This window comes from Phragmites australis, chromosome 2, assembly GCF_958298935.1.
Source record: "Phragmites australis chromosome 2, lpPhrAust1.1, whole genome shotgun sequence".
Classification (NCBI taxonomy): domain Eukaryota; kingdom Viridiplantae; phylum Streptophyta; class Magnoliopsida; order Poales; family Poaceae; genus Phragmites; species Phragmites australis.
In genome coordinates, this window is record NC_084922.1 from 47,580,454 (window position 1) to 47,600,067 (window position 19,614).

The following is a 19,614-nucleotide window of genomic DNA, read 5'->3' on the forward strand; positions in this document are numbered from 1 at the left end:
CCTAATAATTAGGAGGGAAGGTACCACAAGTTCTGCACAAGCATGTAACATCTCCTTTTTTTTTACTTAAAAAACTCAGGGTATTTAGCTTCTCTCTATCTTTTTCTACGAGTTAGCGTCTGTTTGGTGGAACTCTGTTGATTTAAATTTTTTATAGAAAATGATTCTCTAGCGTAAGCTCTAGGAAGAAGGTGATTTTGTAGAGTAGGTGAATTAGAGTAAGTTGATTTTTTTTCATCTTTCAATATCTAATTTATTTTAAAAAATCACTATATAAGTTAAAAACTGCAAACTATTGTTTGATAAAGTTCCTACTGGTTTTACTATAAGAACTAGCTCAGCCAAACATAGCTGAGCAGTATTGGACCATTTTCCTTTCGGCCGATTTGCTACATGACACTCCAAATGTGTAGTTTTTGCTGCAGGACCAGTCCAACTTGAATAAGTGACCTGGGATCAAATTTTCGTAGTAGCGAAGCTTGTAGCCAGACAGGATTAAACTGGTTGATTGGAGCACAAGCTAATGTCACGCAGGCTAGCAAAATTGTACACATGCTTAGGACCATTGGCTTCTTTTGCTAACACACAAGCGTTCGTAACAACCTCCCAGAAGAAAAAGAAATGTTCGTTACAAATGTTGCTTGTATATATTAATTTACAGCTGCTCACAGTGACTCTGAACGATTTCTTACATCAGAAACATCAAATTCACCAAATTACCCCGCCGTATCTCGGAATACATTCAGTTGTGCGGATCGGAGTTGTACTGCCAATTGGCTCCCAAGCTCCCTCATGCTTCGGCTGTTTGGCTGACGACTCTTAGGCATCAGATGGCTCAGACTCGTGCTTCGCCGCTGCCTGGAGAACCCGGTCTTTCACCGCCGTCGTGGAGGGGGACGTTGGCAGGCCAACCTTGTTTGGTTCTATCTTTTTAGCTGCCCACGAGAACGCTTCTGCACCTACCCTTACTGGAGAGAGCAACAGTCTGCGCAAAGAGGCGAATTTGTGGTGATCTTTTTTTATTGTTGAAATGGCAATTTAAAACTTTAAATCGACTTAACAGGATGTTTTGATGGAAGAACAGCCGCAAAACTAAATCAACAATATCAGGATAACTCTTCCGCAAACGGCGATCACTAACAATGTGTTTCTCATGAGGAAATCCCAAACAATGTCGTTATGGAGGTCACGGAGCCGACGATCGATCCACGCTACGGTGATCCCTTGATGCAACAGCATTTCGGGAGCATCACGCCGTCCCTCATGGAGGTCAGGACTTTGAAATATGATATATCCATTCAAATCGTCTCCTTGGCGTAGTTCCGGGTTCCATCCTCCTCAAGTAGTAGCGGCGACGGATTCTCTACCAACAACGAGGCAGGTGGCGGGAGCATGGGTCGCTCCGGCCTCCCTCCAGGGCGGCGCATTTCCTTCCTTCTGCTGTCGGGCTCGGCGGCTGGATCTGGACCTTCGCCAGTTCACGGCTGCTCTCACGGTCTCCGGCTGGCCGACAGCATCCTTCCGCCGTCCTCGACCTTCGCAACCATTCCGTTCGGCTCGTTCCCTATCACTTCTCCCAAGGAACGGTCCAGTCAAAGGTCCTCGCAGACGGCCACAGACACGTCTACAGTTGCTTTTGGCGCGACGTAGGCTGGTGTGAACGACCCCATCACAGTCCGCTCTCAGACCTGTGACCCTTACATGCGTGCCTACGACCCTATGCTGGAGGTGTTGCCTCTGAGTCAACATGGTGCTGTTCCCGAGTGATGTTGGGGTGTCGACAACAACCCCTAGTGTCCGCCTAGCTCCCCTCATGACTCCCATCTGCGCTACTTCGACCCCATGATGGAGGAACTATATTTGCATCAGCTTGATGCGGGCCCTGGGCGCAGTTCGCGCGTTCAACCCCATGGGACACTTGTTGTTGCGCGGCTTTTCAACCTCGTTTACTCAAGGCGCAGGCGGCGCCTGCCTGATGTTTCTTCGACTCCCAAGGCCCAGGATCCTCCTTTGGGTGGGCTCAGCCCACTAACTGCTGGTTGTGAAAGCTCGGGCCGCTCTGAGGGCCGAGGGCGTTTTCTCCTCTAAGGCTAGGGTGCCGCCTTCGCCCACGATCCCGTTGTCGAACGAGCTACAACACGCCTCTTCAGCCGGAACCTACCTCTCAAAGGGTCTCTGGCGCATCACCTGCCGGTTGATGATTCTCAGAGGGAGTCTAGCGTTGTTATGTCCGGCCAGGACGATGTTCATGCGATCGCGCCCTTCCTTCAGAGTCGAACAAGGGAGATCCCAACACCGCTGTCGCCTCCTAGCTCTGTTGTTGTCTCCGTGCCACCCGCGGATTTCTCCCTTCGCCAGAGCAAAAGGTTGGCTGCTCAGCCCAACAAATCAGTGATCAGGCCTTCAAGACGTGGTGAGCCCTGCTCATGCGTTGCCTAGGCCTTATCATGGATGACGCGGAGATCTCAACTCAAGTTCGTCAAGCATACATCGCGCTCTTCGCCAAGCCCCTGTTGGAGGAGCACTTGCAGGCAATCAAGGATCTTTTCTCGAGCCATAGTCTGCTTCCTGAAGACCCTGCGCCTTCTAGGGAAGCCCAACTTCATTAACGCCTGGTGCACGGTTGTTGTTGTGTTGTTGTATGGACAATTTTAATATCCTCAGTTGGAATGTATGTGGCCTTAACTTCAAAGCCCGTCGCGACGTTGTTCGATCCATGATCCATGGCTATTCAGCCGTTGTCGTGTGTTTGCTCGAGACTAAGCTCGAGGTTATTTCTCCGTTATTGGTTAATGAGATTTACGGTCCTGCGATGGCTGGCTACTCATTCTTACCCACCTCCGGCACCAGGGGGGATTATTGTGGCCTGCCGGCAGCCCTTTGTCATAACTGCAGTACAAGTGCTTCGTTTCTCTGTTAGTGTTCTTGTTTCCTCTCCAACAAATGTCTCCTTCGGTTTGACTGTCGTGTATGGCCCTACTGAGGAGCGCCTCAAGGATTCGTTCCTTGCTGAACTTGTTGAAGCTCGTGAGTCGTTGCCTGGTCCTTGGCTAATCATAGGCGATTTCAACATGATCTATTCATCTAACGACAAGAACAACACCAACTTGGATCGTCGGTACATGGCGCGGTTCCGGCGGTTCATCGCTAGGATGGAGCTCAAGGACCTTCATCTCTTTGGCCGCCGCTATACTTGGTCCAATGAGAGGGCAACTCCTACTCTTGTGCGGCTTGATCGTGCGTTGGCATCCTCGGAATGGGACCTCGCGTTCCCGGACTGCTTCCTTTAGGCCTTATCCTCCGACTATTCAGATCATTGCCCTCTGTTGCTATCATCTTCGGTTTCCACCCGAAGACGCAGATGCTTCCACTTCGAGACCTTTTGGACGAGAATTCCCAGTTTCCTTGACTCGGTGAAGAGCAGCTGGGTCTTAAAGGACGAAGAGCAGACCTTGCCTCCTCTTTCTCACCTTGATGTGCTGCTTCGGCGTACTGCAAAAGGCCTCCAACGTTGGAGCAATATCTACATTGGAAGCATAAAGGACCAACTCCTCATTGCTAGAGAGGTTACTTTTCAGTTCAACCAGGCTCAAGAGGGTCGAAGGCTCTCCTCAACTGAGGCTGCGTTGAGGAAACACCTCAAATTTCTCAGCTCAGGCCTTGCCTCCCTTGAGCGCACTATTGCGCACAGCCGTTCCGGGATTGCTTGGCTTCGTGAGGGCGATGCAAATACAAGGCTTTTCCACTCATACACCAATTTCAGGGTGCGCAAAAACACCATCCAGTCCTTGGTGACGTCGAAAGAAATAGTTTCTTCGCACTCCTCCATGGAGGCAGCACTGCTCAGTCACTTCTCTTCTATTCTTGGCGTTGCTCCTCCAAGGACTTTCTCTATGGACTTACAGCAGCTGGGAATCTCTCCTCTAGACTTGCAATCGCTTGATGCTCATTTTAGTGAGGAGATCCTCGAGGCCGTCAAGCGCATGCCGCTAAACAAGGCTCCGGGTCCTGACGGTTTCACGGCGAAGTTCTACCGCGTTGCATGGCCCGTGATCAAGAACGACGTGACCTTGGCAATAAGCGCATTCGGTCTTGGCGACCGCAGGGGTCTCAATCGGTTGAACGGCGCCCTGATCACTCTTCTGCCGAAGAAAGAAGGGGCCACTACGGCTTCTGATTACTGGCCTATTAGTCTCATTCACAGCATGGCTAAGATTATCACTAAGGCTTTGGCTTTGCGCCTAGCGCCTCGACTAAACTCAATCATCGCCAATAGCCAAAGTGCCTTTTTAGCCGGCCGCTCCATTCGTGATAATTTCAAGTTAGTGCACTCCACAACGAGATTGCTCAAGAGATTGGGGAGGCCCAAGATTTTGTTCAAGCTAGATATCTCGAAGGCTTTCGATTCCTTAAGCTGGGCTTTCCTCCTCGAAGTCTTGTCGGCTTGGGGCTTCGGCCATCGTTGGTGCTCTTAGATTGAGGCCATTCTCGGCTCTTCAACCATCCGGATACTCCTAAATTCTATCCCGGGGCCGTCATTCTGCCATGCACAGGGGTTGAGGTAGGGGGACTCCCTCTCCCCTTTCCTTTTTGTGATTGTGATGGACACGCTGAGCCGACTGTTAACGAAGGCTGGAGAGGCAGGCGTCATCGCCTCCACATGCCACAACTCAATTCGCCACCGATGTTCTCTTTACACCGATGACGCTGTGATTTTCTTCTCTCCTACTTCACAAGACATCCGAGCTCACCTTGACATTCTACATTTCTTCGGAGAGGCTTCCGGGCTTAGAACTAATTTGGACAAGTGCGCATCTGTGCCAATTTGCTGCGAAAAAGTCGAGTTGAGGTCCACCACTGAGCTTCTCCCATGCGGGCTGTCATCGTTCCCCATTCAATAATTGGGAGCGCCTCTCACGACCGGCCGGCTGCGTAAAGCCCATCTTCAGCTGCTGGTGGACAAGGTTGCGGCTAAATTACTAATCTGGCAAGCCAAACTTATTTCCAAACCTGGCCGAGCAGCCTTAGTTCGAGCGGTGCTCAAGGAAATAGACAAAATTCGTTACACACGATCATCTCCATTTCTATTCCTCCTTGGATGATCAAGGAAATAGACAAAATTCGGAAAGCCTTCTTGTGGGCCGGGGACAGGTCGACGACCGAGGGCCGCAGCTCCATTGCTTGGCAACGAGTTTGCTGGCTGATTGCTTATGGAGGATTGGGAATTCTAGACCTCTATTTGTTTGGCTTCGTGCTTCGCCTAAGATGGCTCTGGTGGCAGCGTTCTGACCCGTCCAAGCCATGGGCGAACCTCCCTCTCACACATGAACACGAGGTCATAGCTCTGTTCGAGGCTTCAACAACCTTCGAGGTTGGCAATGGGGAATCAACTCTTTTCTGGACGGACTCCTGGCTGAGCGGTACTTCCATTCGCCTGGCGGCGCCGGAGCTCTTCAATTGCATCGCCACCTCTCTTCGCAAGACTAGAACGGTGAAGGATGCTATGCTCAATCGTTCCTGGGTTAAGGACATCACTGGCCCGCTCTCCATCACAGCGATTACCCAATGCTTGCACCTCTGGTCTCGGCTACAAGAGGTGCGGTTGACTGACGAGCGTGACCGAGTCATCTAGAGATGGTGCCCTTTAGGGAATTACTCGGCGAGGTCGGCCTACCGTGCCATGTTACAGGGCTCCAACGAATTCGAAGGTGCTCGAGTTTCTGTGGAAGGCATGGGCGCCGACGAAGGTCAAATTTTTCGCCTGGCTTTGCCTCCACGGCAAGCTTTGGACCGCGGTCAGAAGAAGAAGGCATGGCCTTTAGTCGGATGACGCGTGTGCGCATTGCTTGCAACTTCCTGAAACTACTGAGCACTTGCTGATATCCTGCACCACGGCACGTGAGATCTGGTAGCGTGCCTTAGGCATCCAGCTTCCAGCTGGCGAAGTTGCTTTCCTGGATTGGTGGGTTGATCTTCGCGGCCATATCGCAGCAGAGCTTTGCAAGGGCATAGACTCTCTAATTCTCCTTTCTAGCTGGTATATTTGGATGTCATGCAACGCCATCATCTTCAAAAACCACCGCCTCTCAACTGACAGCATTATGGCCCTCATCTGGGAGGACGCGGAGAGCTGGTGTGCTGCCGGAGCGAAGAACTTGGCGACACTCTTAGTTAGGTTAAGAAACTGGGGGTCGGTGATGTAGTGCTCAACTATGCTTAATCGTCTGGTAGCTCTGTTAAGGTATAAGCGCTTGAGCTTTGTTCTCTGGTTCTTGTAATTGGGCCCTTTGAGGTCGTTGTTTGAGACTTCTTGTCCTTTCCTTCTTAATGCAAAAATACGCAGCTCTCCTGCGTATTCGTGAAAAAAAAGTCTTCCGCAAAAAAAAAACAATATCAAGATAACTTACTTTAGGTCTTGCTCCAAATCCTCGGAGCCCTCGTATGTAGAGAATCGCAGGTAGATAGTCTAAGAGAATAGAAAAATATCAGGTAAACTGTGTTGCTGCCACTTAACAAATGGATATATATTTGCAGTTAACAAAAATATAAAAGTGCAGAGCTATATTGCAAATGTATACATATTGACAAACAAATAAGCTGTGTGTCAAACGTTCTACATACCAGTCCAAGGCTTAGAACAGCGATGTATTGCAAAGTCGTCTCCCATTCTGCAGGCAAAGTGATCAAGTCAACTAGTCATAATCGATATTCTGAAACGGATGTACTACACATGTTTATTCTATCCAGATTTTGAAGGTCAAACGGCAAATATCCATCATAGATATTTTTTCCTTGAACACGTAGGAGAACTGGCATCATTGTATCATGGAAATTCAGTAAAAAAGATAACAGTAGAGTTCAGGTAAGCAACCACTAACCAGGATTGGTTTGTATTTTAACACTCAAACTAGTTTGGAAAAGTGAGTACTGAGTAACCCGTGGGCACTCCATTAAACAATGTTTTCTTAGTGTTATTAAAATGCCATACTTGTAACCATGCCACTGTTTGCTATTGATGAACAGGTTGATTCAAAGGAGTTGCCCTTTGTTTGTACATCCTAAATACTACTGTGAACTCTGAAGAAAGATGCAATACTCTTTTTGTCAGGAAAGCCTGCTGTGCTGATAATCATGTGATACATCTTAACCTTAGAAAGCAATGTATGAACTAAACATAATAATTTACCAACATACTTACCAAGCAAAGCATAAGCAACTGCTGAGAGACCCTGTCGAAAAAAAAGAAATAAAAAATCATCAACAAAGAAACAATGCATCCAGCATTTTGCAAAAGAAAAAAACAATAATGCATTTAAGGGGTTGAAAGATAACATAAAGCGAAAACAAGTGTTCTGTGTTATATCTACAGTTGAACTTTTGACATCACTAGCTCTTGCAAAATGTAACAGAAAAATGGTCATTGGATATTCAGGAAAAACAGGGCAGTGTGCCAACAAGAGCACAAGGCAAGAGAAGGAGAATAAGATCAATAATCAATGACATACCAGAAGAGATCCGAGGAAGAGTGTTGGGGTGGGCTTTATTTGTTCTAGTATTTCCTCAGTATCCTGTGTATGTTCAAAAATGGTAATGTGCTCAAACAACAACAAAAAGGAACATTTACATTGACCATTAATTTACATGATAGTTAAGTTTCCATCACAAAAGTTATCATCTTAAAGAATTTCAAATCATAGGTCACAGTATGATCAAAGCTACCAAACTTGATTTGGAAAGAAAAAAAAAAGAACTGCAACAAGATGGCCAGCTGGAACACTAGTTCACAAGTGAGTTTCTGGTTCTGATTTTTTTTACCTCATTTATTACTGTTAATGCAGTCTCGGGTTTCAGTTCTTTCACACGAAGGTTCTTTGCCCAAGCTTGGAAACCACCTTTAACCAGGTAAGGTCGCTGAATTCAAATTTAAATTTAGACAGATGACTGGATACATGCCAACAAACTACTACTGGACATAAAAGGATTCAGAACTTGCCTGCACACCAAGCTTCTTCAGTAACCTAGCAATGGCTTTTGATCTGGCTCCATTAGCATCCATAATTATGACCTTTGAATCACCCTACAGTAGCAGGTGAAGAAAATATAATGTTACTTAATACAAAGAAATATCAGAAAATGGATAGAAAATTTTATGCCTCAGTTAAAACAGCATACTTTAACCAGCTTCAAATTTCGGATGACAACTGCAAGTAAGGCATCGTCAACATCTCTTCCACCTTTAAGCATCTTCTTTATTGGACCTTTGATCTAAAGAACAAAATCAATGGAACAATTATCAGCGAAACAAAACCTCTATTGCTCTTTCACCCCCTTCGGAATTCAGTAAAAGAAACTAGAGTTGCATAAGTGTGGTTTTCTCCTGTAAAAAACTGAAAATAACCCCTGCTAGTGTGCCAAAAAGGACCTTCATTAATCACAGAAAAATAACCCTCGTTAAATGGAACAACTAAATCCTTATGAGGGCAGCTAAATTCAGGGTAAGTACACACAGAAAGTGTCCAGCAAACACTGAGTGATTAGACAGGTATAATTCTTTCTCTACAAGAAATGTACCACAATTAAAAGATAATCAAGTGCCACTTGAGATCTTTTGCTCAAATAAGACATACCTCAGGTGAAGCTACACTTGCATATTTAGATCTAGCTCCACGACGTAGATCAGGAACACCATCTTTTTCTCTCAAATCCTACATAGCATGACTTGATAATGAGCTGATACAGTTGTTATTAAATCTCTATGATATATCAAACAGCTGAGGTTCAGCTGCATGCAATCTTCTATTGTCCTACTCCACAGAAAACATGACAAAGAGCTGCAAACCTTCATTAACTATACTTGCACCAAATAAATGGTTGTGCTAAAGAGTATGGCAGTAAACTGTTGTACTGAAGCAACAACACTGAAGGTGGCTAATAAATATTCCTTTCTTGCCATTTGAAAACAGTATTCATTATGAAAAAGAGAGCACAGATGAAAAAGGACATGAAAGAAAGCAAAGGCCAGTGAGATTTACAATCTCTTGCCTCAGGCCGAACATCAATAAGTACGGCTTTGCCATCATTTTTCAATAGCCCCAATGTTAGTTCAGGTGACAAGTCTCCAGAATAACCGCCATATGCGAAGAGCCAGTAAGAAATCCTACAATGTAGCCAAATTTAGAAGGAGCTTTGAAAATAGGATGCAACAAGAAGTAAGGTACTCAAAAGTCAAAACAAAGAAATCTTCATTTACCCTGCTGTCGCTGAACCTCCAAGCACAACTGTCAATTGAACAATGGGATCACTTGGATCCAAACCAACATTCTTTTCGACACCTTCAACAATTACATATACCTGACACATTGCACGCAGCAAACTTTTCAGTGGTTTCATCAACAACGAACTTCACTGTGGAAGGTTCATGCAAATGGACATATTTAGGTGTTTAGCAGCGCAATCATGCTTGCCTAGTGACAAGAGCAGTAAAGTTAATGAGCAGGACCAAGGAATACAATTAGGTTCTTGGCACCAACATACCTGTTGAAGAGCATTTCCGATCGGTCTCAAGACTAGACTAGATTTCTCCTCGGACTTGCTCAACAAATCTCTAACATTTGACGGCAGAGACGACTTTGCTGATCCATAAGAATATACAACGAATGTGGCTGCACTGCCAAGTGAATCCTCGGCAGCAACGATTGCCTTCCTAAGAACATCAACAGCCACAGCGCCAGCTCCGGCCACCTTCTCCTGCAACGCACCGGACGCGTCCGTGACACCGCCGGCGGCCTGCTCCTTAGTGGAATCGACCGACGCCTTGAGTCCACCGATCGCGCCCCGCACCGTCTTCCTCCAGGTCCCGAGAGCGTCGTACGCCGACAGCCTCAGCTTGTCGTACGCCTCGGTGAGCGCGTCCTCAGCCTGGAAGACCTGCTTGCCGAGCTTATCGATGAACCTTGCCACGGAGTCCTCAACCTCGGACGCGTCGGCCGGGAACGTGGTGGGCACCGGCGCGTCCGACAGGGCCCGCTCCGCGGCGTCGTTGCCGACCGAGTCGACCACGGCAGTGGTGGCAGCCGTCTGGTCGGGGGCGGCCAAGTCCGCGACGGCCGCCAGCGACGGGTCGGTCCCAGTGCAGCATAGCGCGGCGTCTGCGCTGGAGCTGGGCAGCTCGGCCGGGCCGAACCCCCGCGCGATGTCGTCCGGCGGGGCGGGGTAAGGGGAGAGGATGGAGGAGTCAGCGAGCAACAGCGGGCGTTCGGGCACCTGCGCGACGAATGGGCCGGCGTGGGACCTGAGCGCTGCGCCCACCTCCACCCTCCGCGGCACCCGCGCGCCGACGTGCGACGCTGTCACCTGCCATGCCAAGCAACCAAGGCAATCAGCCGATCCGCACGGTGTTTCTGGGGGGTTCGTGTCGTGAGACGTGAGGGCGAGGCCGTACCGAGCAGAGGGGGGAGCAGCTGGGCGCGGCGGAGCAGACGGGGAGCAGCATGGCGGGCGGGCTCATCGCATCAGATTGCTCCCATTCGCTTCGTTGCCCTCGTGCGGTCGCCGCGGTTGGGAACGTGGGACGGGCGCGCGCGTCGCGGCGCCGCGGGCGCACGGGTGGGGGATTGTGGAAGATTGGAGAGATCCCGTATGAGTGGAGCCGGTGAGACGGCATGCGGATTTTGTGATCTGCGGGCGCGATTGCTCGGGATTGGTGTTCAGAGATTCGGCGTGTGGCTCGTCGGGGTTGAGGTGGCGGTGGGGGTCCCAGCTCTACGCACGCCACATGTTCGTCGGCCCTCTCGCTGCCGGCTGCCCCCGGTCGTTTTCCGGTTCCCGCCGCTGCTGCTGTCGACGATGGCTCGGTCGATTGGTTGGGGTTTCGACGTTCTCGTGGTGAATTGTGAAGAAACACTGGTTTTTGTGAGAGAATTGAAGACGTTTCGGCTTTCAGCCTTCCACGCCTTTTGTCGCCTTATATGAGTTTTCAGAAAATTTATTTATCTAAACTTAGCGTCTTTGGCTATCAATTGCTCGTTTTTTTTTTCAATGGTTGTTGTTCGGACCATAGTTTCAGTACTTTCGCAACCAGGCTGATTTGGCCATAGACATGTTTTTTGAATTGTTTTAAAGAAAAGGTATGGTCTTCCATGCTATTGGTGCGTAGCCATAACCCAGCACAACTTGAAATAGAACTTGTTTGATACAGTTTTTTATTCAATTTTTTGAAGAAAAAGTGATTATGCTGCTGAAAGTGATTCTTTGAGATAAATTTGATAGAGAAAATGATTATCTGGGGGAAGTGAATCGGACAAAGCTGATTTTTTCAGCTCTCAGCATCTATTTTATTTCAAAAGTCGAATCACTCTACGAGCTAAAAACTGAAAACTGATATTTGATAAAGTACTATTATATAACACCATAAAATTAACAATAACATATAATCCTACATGTTACGTCCCCTCTTAGGAACGAGGTCCCTGGCCGCATCTATCCTAGGGACCATGTGCCTCCTCGCTCACACCTAGTGAGCTGAGTATGTCAGGCGGTCTGGTGGAATGAGCGGCCGCTCAGGTCGGCCAGCAGGAGGTGGAGTGGCGTACTCATCCTGGGAGGGCTGAGTCCCCGGGAGTGAGGCGCCTGGTAGCTACGACGTATCGAGCTAGTTGATCTGTCCGAAGATGAAGTCGTACCCAAGGAATTGACTAACGTCCCTGCTAAGCAGCTCCATGTAGCTACCATGTGCCTCTACTTTTCGGAGATCATCGATCTCTATATAGAACAACGAAGAAAACATGTTAGCACTGGTAAACCGTGACATACGTAACAATATGACATGTATGAAGCAAGTGTCGTACCTGCGCCGGGAGAGCGAGAGCTCGAAGGACTAGGGTCTGCAAAGGAAGGGTGCATCACACCACTGTTGGCGTGGAAGCAGTCACTGCCACTAGTGGAGGTGGCCTAGACACTGTGACACCGTAGCGGGGGTCACCGGCACTGGAGAACGAAAGCCGAGGCAACGTGCCACTGTACTGGGGGTGACCAACCCTAGTGAAAGTCGGTATCGCCGTCGTAGGGGTCGAAGAGGAAGTTAGTGTCGAAGACGTCCTCGATGGCTCAGCGACGAAGGTCAGAACTACCGATCAGTGCGGCGGCGCGGTGAAGGTGTCAGACGGTCGTGTCAGGATCTGAGCCGACGCTCGTGGTCCCGTTGTAACGTCCGAGGATGAACTGCATCTCATCAATCTGAAGGCATTGGCCACGTTTCGGATAATCTGGCCAAACACCACGCTCATCTTAGTCCTAGGGACCTCACCGCCACTGTCGAGCCACAATTTCGACGCACGTGCCTCAGCATCAATTTGGCACAGTATGTCCCTCTGCAAAGAAAAACTTCATTTTGGTTCACAATTTTTTAACTAACAATTGAAGGAAATGAGGAATCACGTAGGGTTATTCGTACCTCAAGTGAATAAGTCTGGTCCTTGTGCATAGGGTACATGTCACGCACGTTCGCCACGTGCCGTGGAAACTCGGTCGGTGTGTACGTCACTCGGATCCGCGTCTGGCGCACGAACTATGAGAGGTACTCCACGTATATCTCCTCCGAGTGTGGTCGTTCCTCGTCCATGACATGCTCAATAGCTTGGTCTCATTCTTTAACCCACCTCTGCGCATGCGATGCAAATGCTCTCGTGGAATGAGCCCCCCTCCGCGTCTACCTACAGAAACATAAGTTCGTGAATACAAGGTGTACACGTGGGTCATATAAAAAATGTAATTACAACGTTACACACATGTGTATGTTGATAGACGCCGACCTAGTCAACGGTAGTGGGCACGCTTGGAACTTCCCAAACTACCACATCACGTGATGCAGTGAGTACTCCTCAATGTATATATTGAAGACGAGGGCGCGAGTCGTGAGCCATAAGTCTTGGTGACATACGTAGAGCACCGAAAGTCCAAGCGGAGCGCGTCGAAGTACCATGGCCTCCGTGTACGGCCACCAGCGCACATAGTCCACCGTCAGCTCATCGAACTGACGAATGAAGTCCGGGTACGCGCAGTGTGTCTGCACGCTAGACCAACTCGGTTGTGCAATCAACCTAAGTTGGAGAATAAAATGAAGTAATCAACATAAACGTACACAAATAACATAGAATTTACTCTATGTTTGCACCACAAGGACCCCATGGTCGGGCCATCGACGCCGTCTACAGCATACTGGTACATGCTAAGGTCGACAACCGGCGTGCTGATGGTGATGCGCTCGTATGACCACATCTGAAGTAGCAGAGGACACCCGGTGAGGATCAGGTTTTCATCGGTTTTCGTGCACCCGTCGCATATGCCACAGTAGATCGCTAGAAAAGGCCTGAACGGAGATACATCGTCCCTCCGTTCAACGACGGAGAAGCGGCCCAACATCTCGTCCCGTCAACCCACGCCCACGTCTCTAGCCCCAGTAGCGAAACTCGCGCAAGGCAGGCCCATCAAGAGCGAGACGTCCTCGAGTGTGGGTGCCATCTCACGGCACAGGGAGGTGGAACGTATGCGTCTCGGGATGCCACCTGTCGACAAGGACCGTGAGTAGGGCCCTGTCATAGCTGAACCGCATCACCACCTCCGAGCCCCCCCCCCAACGCGTCCACCTACATAAGCCGACATAGCGAAAGTAGGCCAGCAACACATGAATATCCATCACACCACAAATTACAACATTAATCAATCTCAATGAGCCAACGAAGCCGACAATTGATAACTACAAGGGAGTCTCCCATCTGCAACAGACCTGGAAGGACTTGCTTTCGCGGGGTTTACATTTGGGATACCAACGGTGCATTTCTTGTAAGTGTGACCTGTTCTGTTGCACTTGCTACATCATTTCACGTGACATCCAATTTCTATTTCATCCATGTTATTACAGAGCCTTGTAGTCGTACGTCACCCCTTCTTCTGCTTCATCTTGTCGGCATCAGGTATGAACACAGCATCGGGCCTAGGTTCCTATGTGAAAGAACTATAAATCCTGAAATCATAGATCTCATGGTTCCAGGTGTCGAACAGAGCTTCCGTTTTGAAGTAGTTAGAGACGTACCTCTGAGTCCTTATCGCCGTCATAGTACACACGACAATCACATTGGAGCATGGCTTATGCAGTAGCATTGGCTTATAGAAGGTGCAAACGCACCTGCCATCGAAGATGGTGCACTCGTGGATAATTCTTTCACGTTTGCCCCCCTCATTCCTTTGTCACTGCATAGACTTACGTATCTGTGTTGTGCAGTTCTCATGATCTTCATCCGGTGCATCTTTGCCTTCTCCACCTTATCTTTCTTGTATTTAGTCATCTTCGTCCCATACATCATACTAGCATTATTCAGTGCCATGTGGGCTACTACATAGTGGTCCATAAAATATTTGCATGTCTCTTGAAGTATGAACTCTACGATGTCCACCAACAATAATCCACTCACACCTTTCATCACCCAATTGTAAAACTCTGTTAAATTTGTAGTCATAATACCGTACCTAGCCTCGTTTGTGTCGTAGAGAAAATCCCACTTTTCCTTGAGCTCATTCTCAATCCACTAACTAAATAACCTGTTAGATGACTCGCTCCTCCATGTGATGCCAAGCTGCCAGCTTCATTGTCATTTGGCAATGACTCAAGGGGTATTGGTACGTCCTTCGGTCCCATCACGGGCCTCTCTGCACGTTCTTATGTTTGCTTCTTCGTCAGCTCATGCAATGTCTTCCAAAGAGCATCGAACTTCCTCTGTTGGTTCTCACCGCATAACCTCTTGAACATATTCATGAGGTTCTTATTCTTGAATTAGTGAAAGAAGTATGTACCCAAATGCCTCATGCACCACCACACATTCCAATCAAGCCATCGTTCGTTCAATTTTGCAACTCCGTAATTGTCTTGAGCATTCCTGCATGCCGGTCATGTATAATGCATACATTTGGCCAAGCACCAATAATTATCATCCTCACATAGTACATGAACCAATACCAACTGCTGATATTCTCACTCTCTACAAATGCAAAGGCCAACGATAGAACTTTATTGTTCCCATAACCCTAATAGCAGTCAGGATCTGTCCCATAAACTTGCCGATAAGGAAAGTGCCGTCGATACACATGATAGACCGACAATACTTGAAAGCTCCGATACATGCCCCTACCGCGAAGAAACATCGCTTCAGGATGTACTTGTCATATTTAGATAACAATGTGTACTTATCAATATCGTAATACGTTCTCAGGTTCCTTCGAGTTATGGTCTGCAGCAAATATGACACATTGTCATATGACGCTTCGTAGGTCCCAAACCTTATTTCAATTGCTTTCCTATTCGTCCTTCATGCCTTGTTATACATATAGTATACTTATACCCATTCTCAATTTATCTGATTATAGATTCTAGTTCGCAGTTCAGGTTGCTCACAATCTGAGCGTACGTCACATTGAAGGTGAGGTGATTTTCCTGTGGCTAGGCTCAACTTCGTCCATCATGCAAGTATGGTCGACCACAATCGATACCTCATAATAGTTAACTCACTTCCCCTTGAAACCTTGCACCCACCATGGGCAACCCTTATTCGCACACTTCACATTATATTCTTTCTTGCTTCACTTAACAACATAAAACTGTCATCGAAGCGAAGTCGCCCATTGAGTCATAGCATCCTTCATGGTCTAACTGGTAGGATACCTATCACATTAGGTCACCTCATTCTACATATACTCTTAGGTCACTTGATTTTCCTCATTCACCATAAGGTTGTTGAAGTTTGGATTGTTCCAATCAGTAGGAACCGGAGCATCGTCCTTATCATCCGAGATGTCATACTTAGGAGTTTCATAGCATGAAGATCATACCGCTCCATCTGTTCAATTAGAGAAGGGATTCGTTTTCCCTCGTCTACCTCACCGGTCAGTTTAGTCGAATAATCTGATGAATGTGCACCATTCAAATCGACATCTTCACCATACTATTCCTCATCACCCTCCTCCATCGCATACCCTCTACCCTGTATCTCCCCAACTGCCTTCTTATTCTTCTATTGCACAAGCAACATAGGATGTCAACCTCTGTACATAACATCTTACAAGTACCTCTTCCATAATTCATCTTCCTAGAGCGGGAACACCTCCTAGTACACACCTTATCTGAAACGGTTGCTCAAAATGCTAATGACGGATAAGATCAAGTTCTCGTCCGCTGAACAAATGAGACATTTCTCTCCGGTTATTAAATTCGCTGACAGTCGAGACCCATAAAATCTCGCCCCTTATTCTCGCACGTTGAACTAGCGATGGTAAGGTAGACCTCATCATTTTTCAAATGGACATGTAATTTGAAGTATTTGAAAAAAATATAAAAATTTCCTGATATACATCTACATGGTACACGGAAGGTTTGCCATAAAACAGCAGGCCCACAAGTCCCATTAAGGGCATCGAGGCTCCATCTTCTACAGCCCACCAATGCCCGGACCGGGAGGCCCATCAATCCCAAGAGCAACCCGAGCCGATCTTGGCCGTCCACTCCAACAAGACCAACACGCGATCCCATCCGTCCACCCGATGGCTTTAGGGTTTCTCCAAGCCATAACAGGGCCCGAGGAGCCGCCCTTATAAACCCTTCCCCTTCTCTCACCACTGCCACCCTCTCGCCCGCCAGGAGAAGCCGCCGCCGTGTCCACAGCCACCGCAGGCGAGCGCGATGGTAAGATCTCACACCCTTCTGCCTCCTGCGCGCTTACTCGAATCGATTGCTACGTCTATTCCTTTGTAGCTTGCGTTTGGCTGGGTAGATTTGTGGATTTGTTGTTGCTGTTACTGTAGTTCCTGCTCCATGTCTAGGTAGATTCGTATGGCTCTAGGTGGTTTAGTTTAGCGACCAGTGTGTCTGCCATGGTGTTATCCTGTTTCGCTATGTTTACGATTGGATTAGTGGTTCAATGACTGATTTGGGTGGATCTATTGGAGAATGCATACTACGCTATTTTGGTGTCTATCTGTCGGTATACGAGGTTACTGGCGTCTCTTTTCCTTTACCACATGTTGCTATGGTGATAATTTTGCCTAGACTGCTGTTGGGTTTAGTAGATCTATACTAACGCATCCGTGTATCCGTGGCAATGCCTAAGATAACAAACTGTTAAACTTTTTTGGTGGATGGACATTTGTTTTATAGATATTTCAATGTGGGTGCTATGAGAGTTATCTTTAGGTAAGACATGCAGTTCCTTAGTACTATGCTCTCGTCATCTAAGCTGTATGTTGGTGATGACACATTTGCTGGTCGGATTGCGTGTTTGATCGGCCAACAGTTTTTTACTGTATAATGTTTTGGAAATGTATGTGCAGTTTTTTATTTTCATGTGTGTATTGGATATTTCTCCAGGGTGGGTTTGTCAAGACCCAGAAGACACATGCGTACTTCAAGCGTTTCCAAGTGAAGTTCAAGAGACGGAGGGGTAAGATTAGCACTCTGACTCGATGACTTTCTGTTTCTGTTACTTTACACTGTTTTAATTGAGCGATTATTTTGTGCTTGTTTTGCAGCCGGAAAGACGGACTACAGGGCCAGAATTCGGCTCATTAACCAAGACAAAAACAAGTACAACACCCCAAAATACAGATTTGTTGTGCGATTTGTATCCTTCTAGTACTTTGGTAATCATTGTTCTTATGTCATTGCTTATTTTTATGGTACATTTGAGTATTAGAGGCAAATTGTATGTCTTAACAAAATCACGTTAGACCAACAAGGACATCACTGCACAAATCATATCTGCTACCATTACGGGTGATATGGTGCTTGCTGCTGCCTATTCCCATGAGCTGCCTCGATATGGTCTTGAAGTTGGTCTAACCAACTATGCTGCAGGTAGATTTTTTCAACCAAAAATACATGTGAAATGCATATTGTTATCTCATTGCATATAAGTCTCTAAGTGAACTGTTTACATGCATCTTGTAGCCTACTGCACGGGTCTTCTTTTGGCTCGTCGTGTGCTCAAGCTCCGTGATTTGGATCAGGAGTATGAGGGCAATGTTGAGGTAAGATTCAATCAAAGATTTAATTTTAATGTAATATGTAATATTTTCTGATGTTGCATTCATTGAGCATTTGTAATGTTGGCTACTTTTGTGCTCAGGCCACTGGTGAAGACTTCTCTGTTGAGCCAGCTGATGAGAGGAGGCCTTTCCGTGCTCTCTTGGATGTTGGCCTTATTAGGACTACCACTGGAAACCGTGTATTTGGTGCCCTTAAGGTACGTGTTCCTTTAATGCTATGATGATGATTTCCTACTTATTAGATACATCTTGGTGATTTATTGTACTTAGCTTGTCAAGAAGGCAAGTTTTTGACATGAACTCCACTATAGGTTGTCACTAATAGATTCAGTCTTGAGAATGTTTGTCATTTGTCCATTGAAGTTATTTTTGGCATTTAAAAACGTCATGTTCTATTTTATAAAATTTCATTCGTATGCCAGTTAGCATTGTAAGAATATATATTCCCGTTTATTTGTTCTATAATTAATTTTCCAATATGGGTTACCTTTGCACTATTTTTATGCATAAGAAATACAGATGTTTTGTTGACTTGATCTTTGCAGCATTTTAATGCTTGTATTTCATTTTGGTGCTGCAGGGAGCTCTGGATGGTGGTTTGGACATTCCTCATGGTGAGAAGAGGTTTGCTGGTTTCAAGAAGGATGAGAAGCAGCTGGATGCTGAGATTCACCGCAAGTACATCTATGGTGGCCATGTTGCTGACTACATGAGGGTGAGTTGTGACCTGGTGCATTGTAGTTTTACTTTGTTCTCTTGTGCTACTGTGATTTCCTTTTATAATTTTAGTTCTGAAAGATGTAGCAGTTCCAGATCTTTATGTCATGTACTTTTGAGTGGTAGGCTCTGTTACTAGATATAGAGCTTTGTTGATTCTCATTGTGACTAATATTCATTTATGCTGTCATTAGACGCTAGCTGATGAGGAACCAGAAAAGTATCAATCTCACTTCAGTGAGTACATCAAGAAGGGAATTGAGGCTGATGACATGGAAGCTCTGTACAAGAAGGTTCACGCTGCCATTCGTGCTGATCCTATCATGGCCAAGTTAGCCAAAGAAGCACCGAAGGAGCACAAGAGGTATACATATATCCATCTAATGATTCTTTATCCTGCGTATTGATGTTTTTTCCACCCTGATTTACTTGGTTCTGATTTCTGTCTTGCCTTTTGTTTGTTGTATGCAGGTACAACCTCAAGAAGCTGACCTACGATCAGAGGAAGGCCAGGCTCGTTGAAAGGCTCAATGCTCTCAACAACTCTGGTGGCGCTGATGACGATGATGAGGATGATGAGTGAAGTGTAGTCCACCATAGTAGTGCTATCGTATGAAGGGAACTTGTTCTATGGTAGTTATCCTTACCTGTAGTCTTGCAACAGGCATTTTTGTTTAAGTTTGGACCTGTTTGTCTTGAGTTTCAAGCTGGAGTTCTGGATTATTATCTTAATTATAAGATGTGCTACCTTTTGGACATGGCTCTTCTGAATCCCTTAATTTGTCTTCTTTCTCTCAATTCTGCCTTGAT

At 46.8% G+C, this 19,614-nt stretch overlaps 2 protein-coding genes across 3 annotated transcripts; one reads left to right on the forward strand and one right to left on the reverse strand.

Moving 5' to 3' along the window:
* Positions 1–544: 544 nt before the first annotated feature.
* LOC133909371 (uncharacterized) lies at positions 545–10,791 on the reverse strand. 2 transcript variants are annotated; one of them, XM_062351771.1, is made up of 13 exons: positions 10,442–10,776; positions 9,535–10,353; positions 9,251–9,351; positions 9,043–9,157; positions 8,628–8,705; positions 8,173–8,265; positions 7,994–8,077; positions 7,816–7,911; positions 7,506–7,568; positions 7,199–7,229; positions 6,622–6,668; positions 6,408–6,466; positions 545–985 (listed from the first exon to the last, which is right to left on the reverse strand). In XM_062351771.1, the coding sequence occupies exons 1-13, from the start codon at positions 10,661–10,663 to the stop codon at positions 820–822; spliced, it is 1,974 nt and encodes a 657-aa protein (XP_062207755.1). In that variant the 5' UTR covers positions 10,664–10,776; the 3' UTR covers positions 545–819. The 2 variants fall into 2 exon arrangements, with proteins under 2 accessions (XP_062207755.1, XP_062207756.1); XM_062351772.1 differs by lacking the exon at positions 7,816–7,911 and having other exon boundaries at positions 10,442–10,791.
* A 5,781-nt stretch (positions 10,792–16,572) lies between these two features.
* LOC133909373 (large ribosomal subunit protein uL18y-like) lies at positions 16,573–19,562 on the forward strand. The gene is made up of 9 exons (XM_062351773.1): positions 16,573–16,729; positions 17,411–17,483; positions 17,572–17,663; positions 17,770–17,896; positions 17,990–18,069; positions 18,168–18,284; positions 18,668–18,802; positions 18,999–19,168; positions 19,276–19,562. The coding sequence occupies exons 1-9, from the start codon at positions 16,727–16,729 to the stop codon at positions 19,385–19,387; spliced, it is 909 nt and encodes a 302-aa protein (XP_062207757.1). The 5' UTR covers positions 16,573–16,726; the 3' UTR covers positions 19,388–19,562.
* The last annotated feature ends 52 nt before the right edge of the window (positions 19,563–19,614 follow it).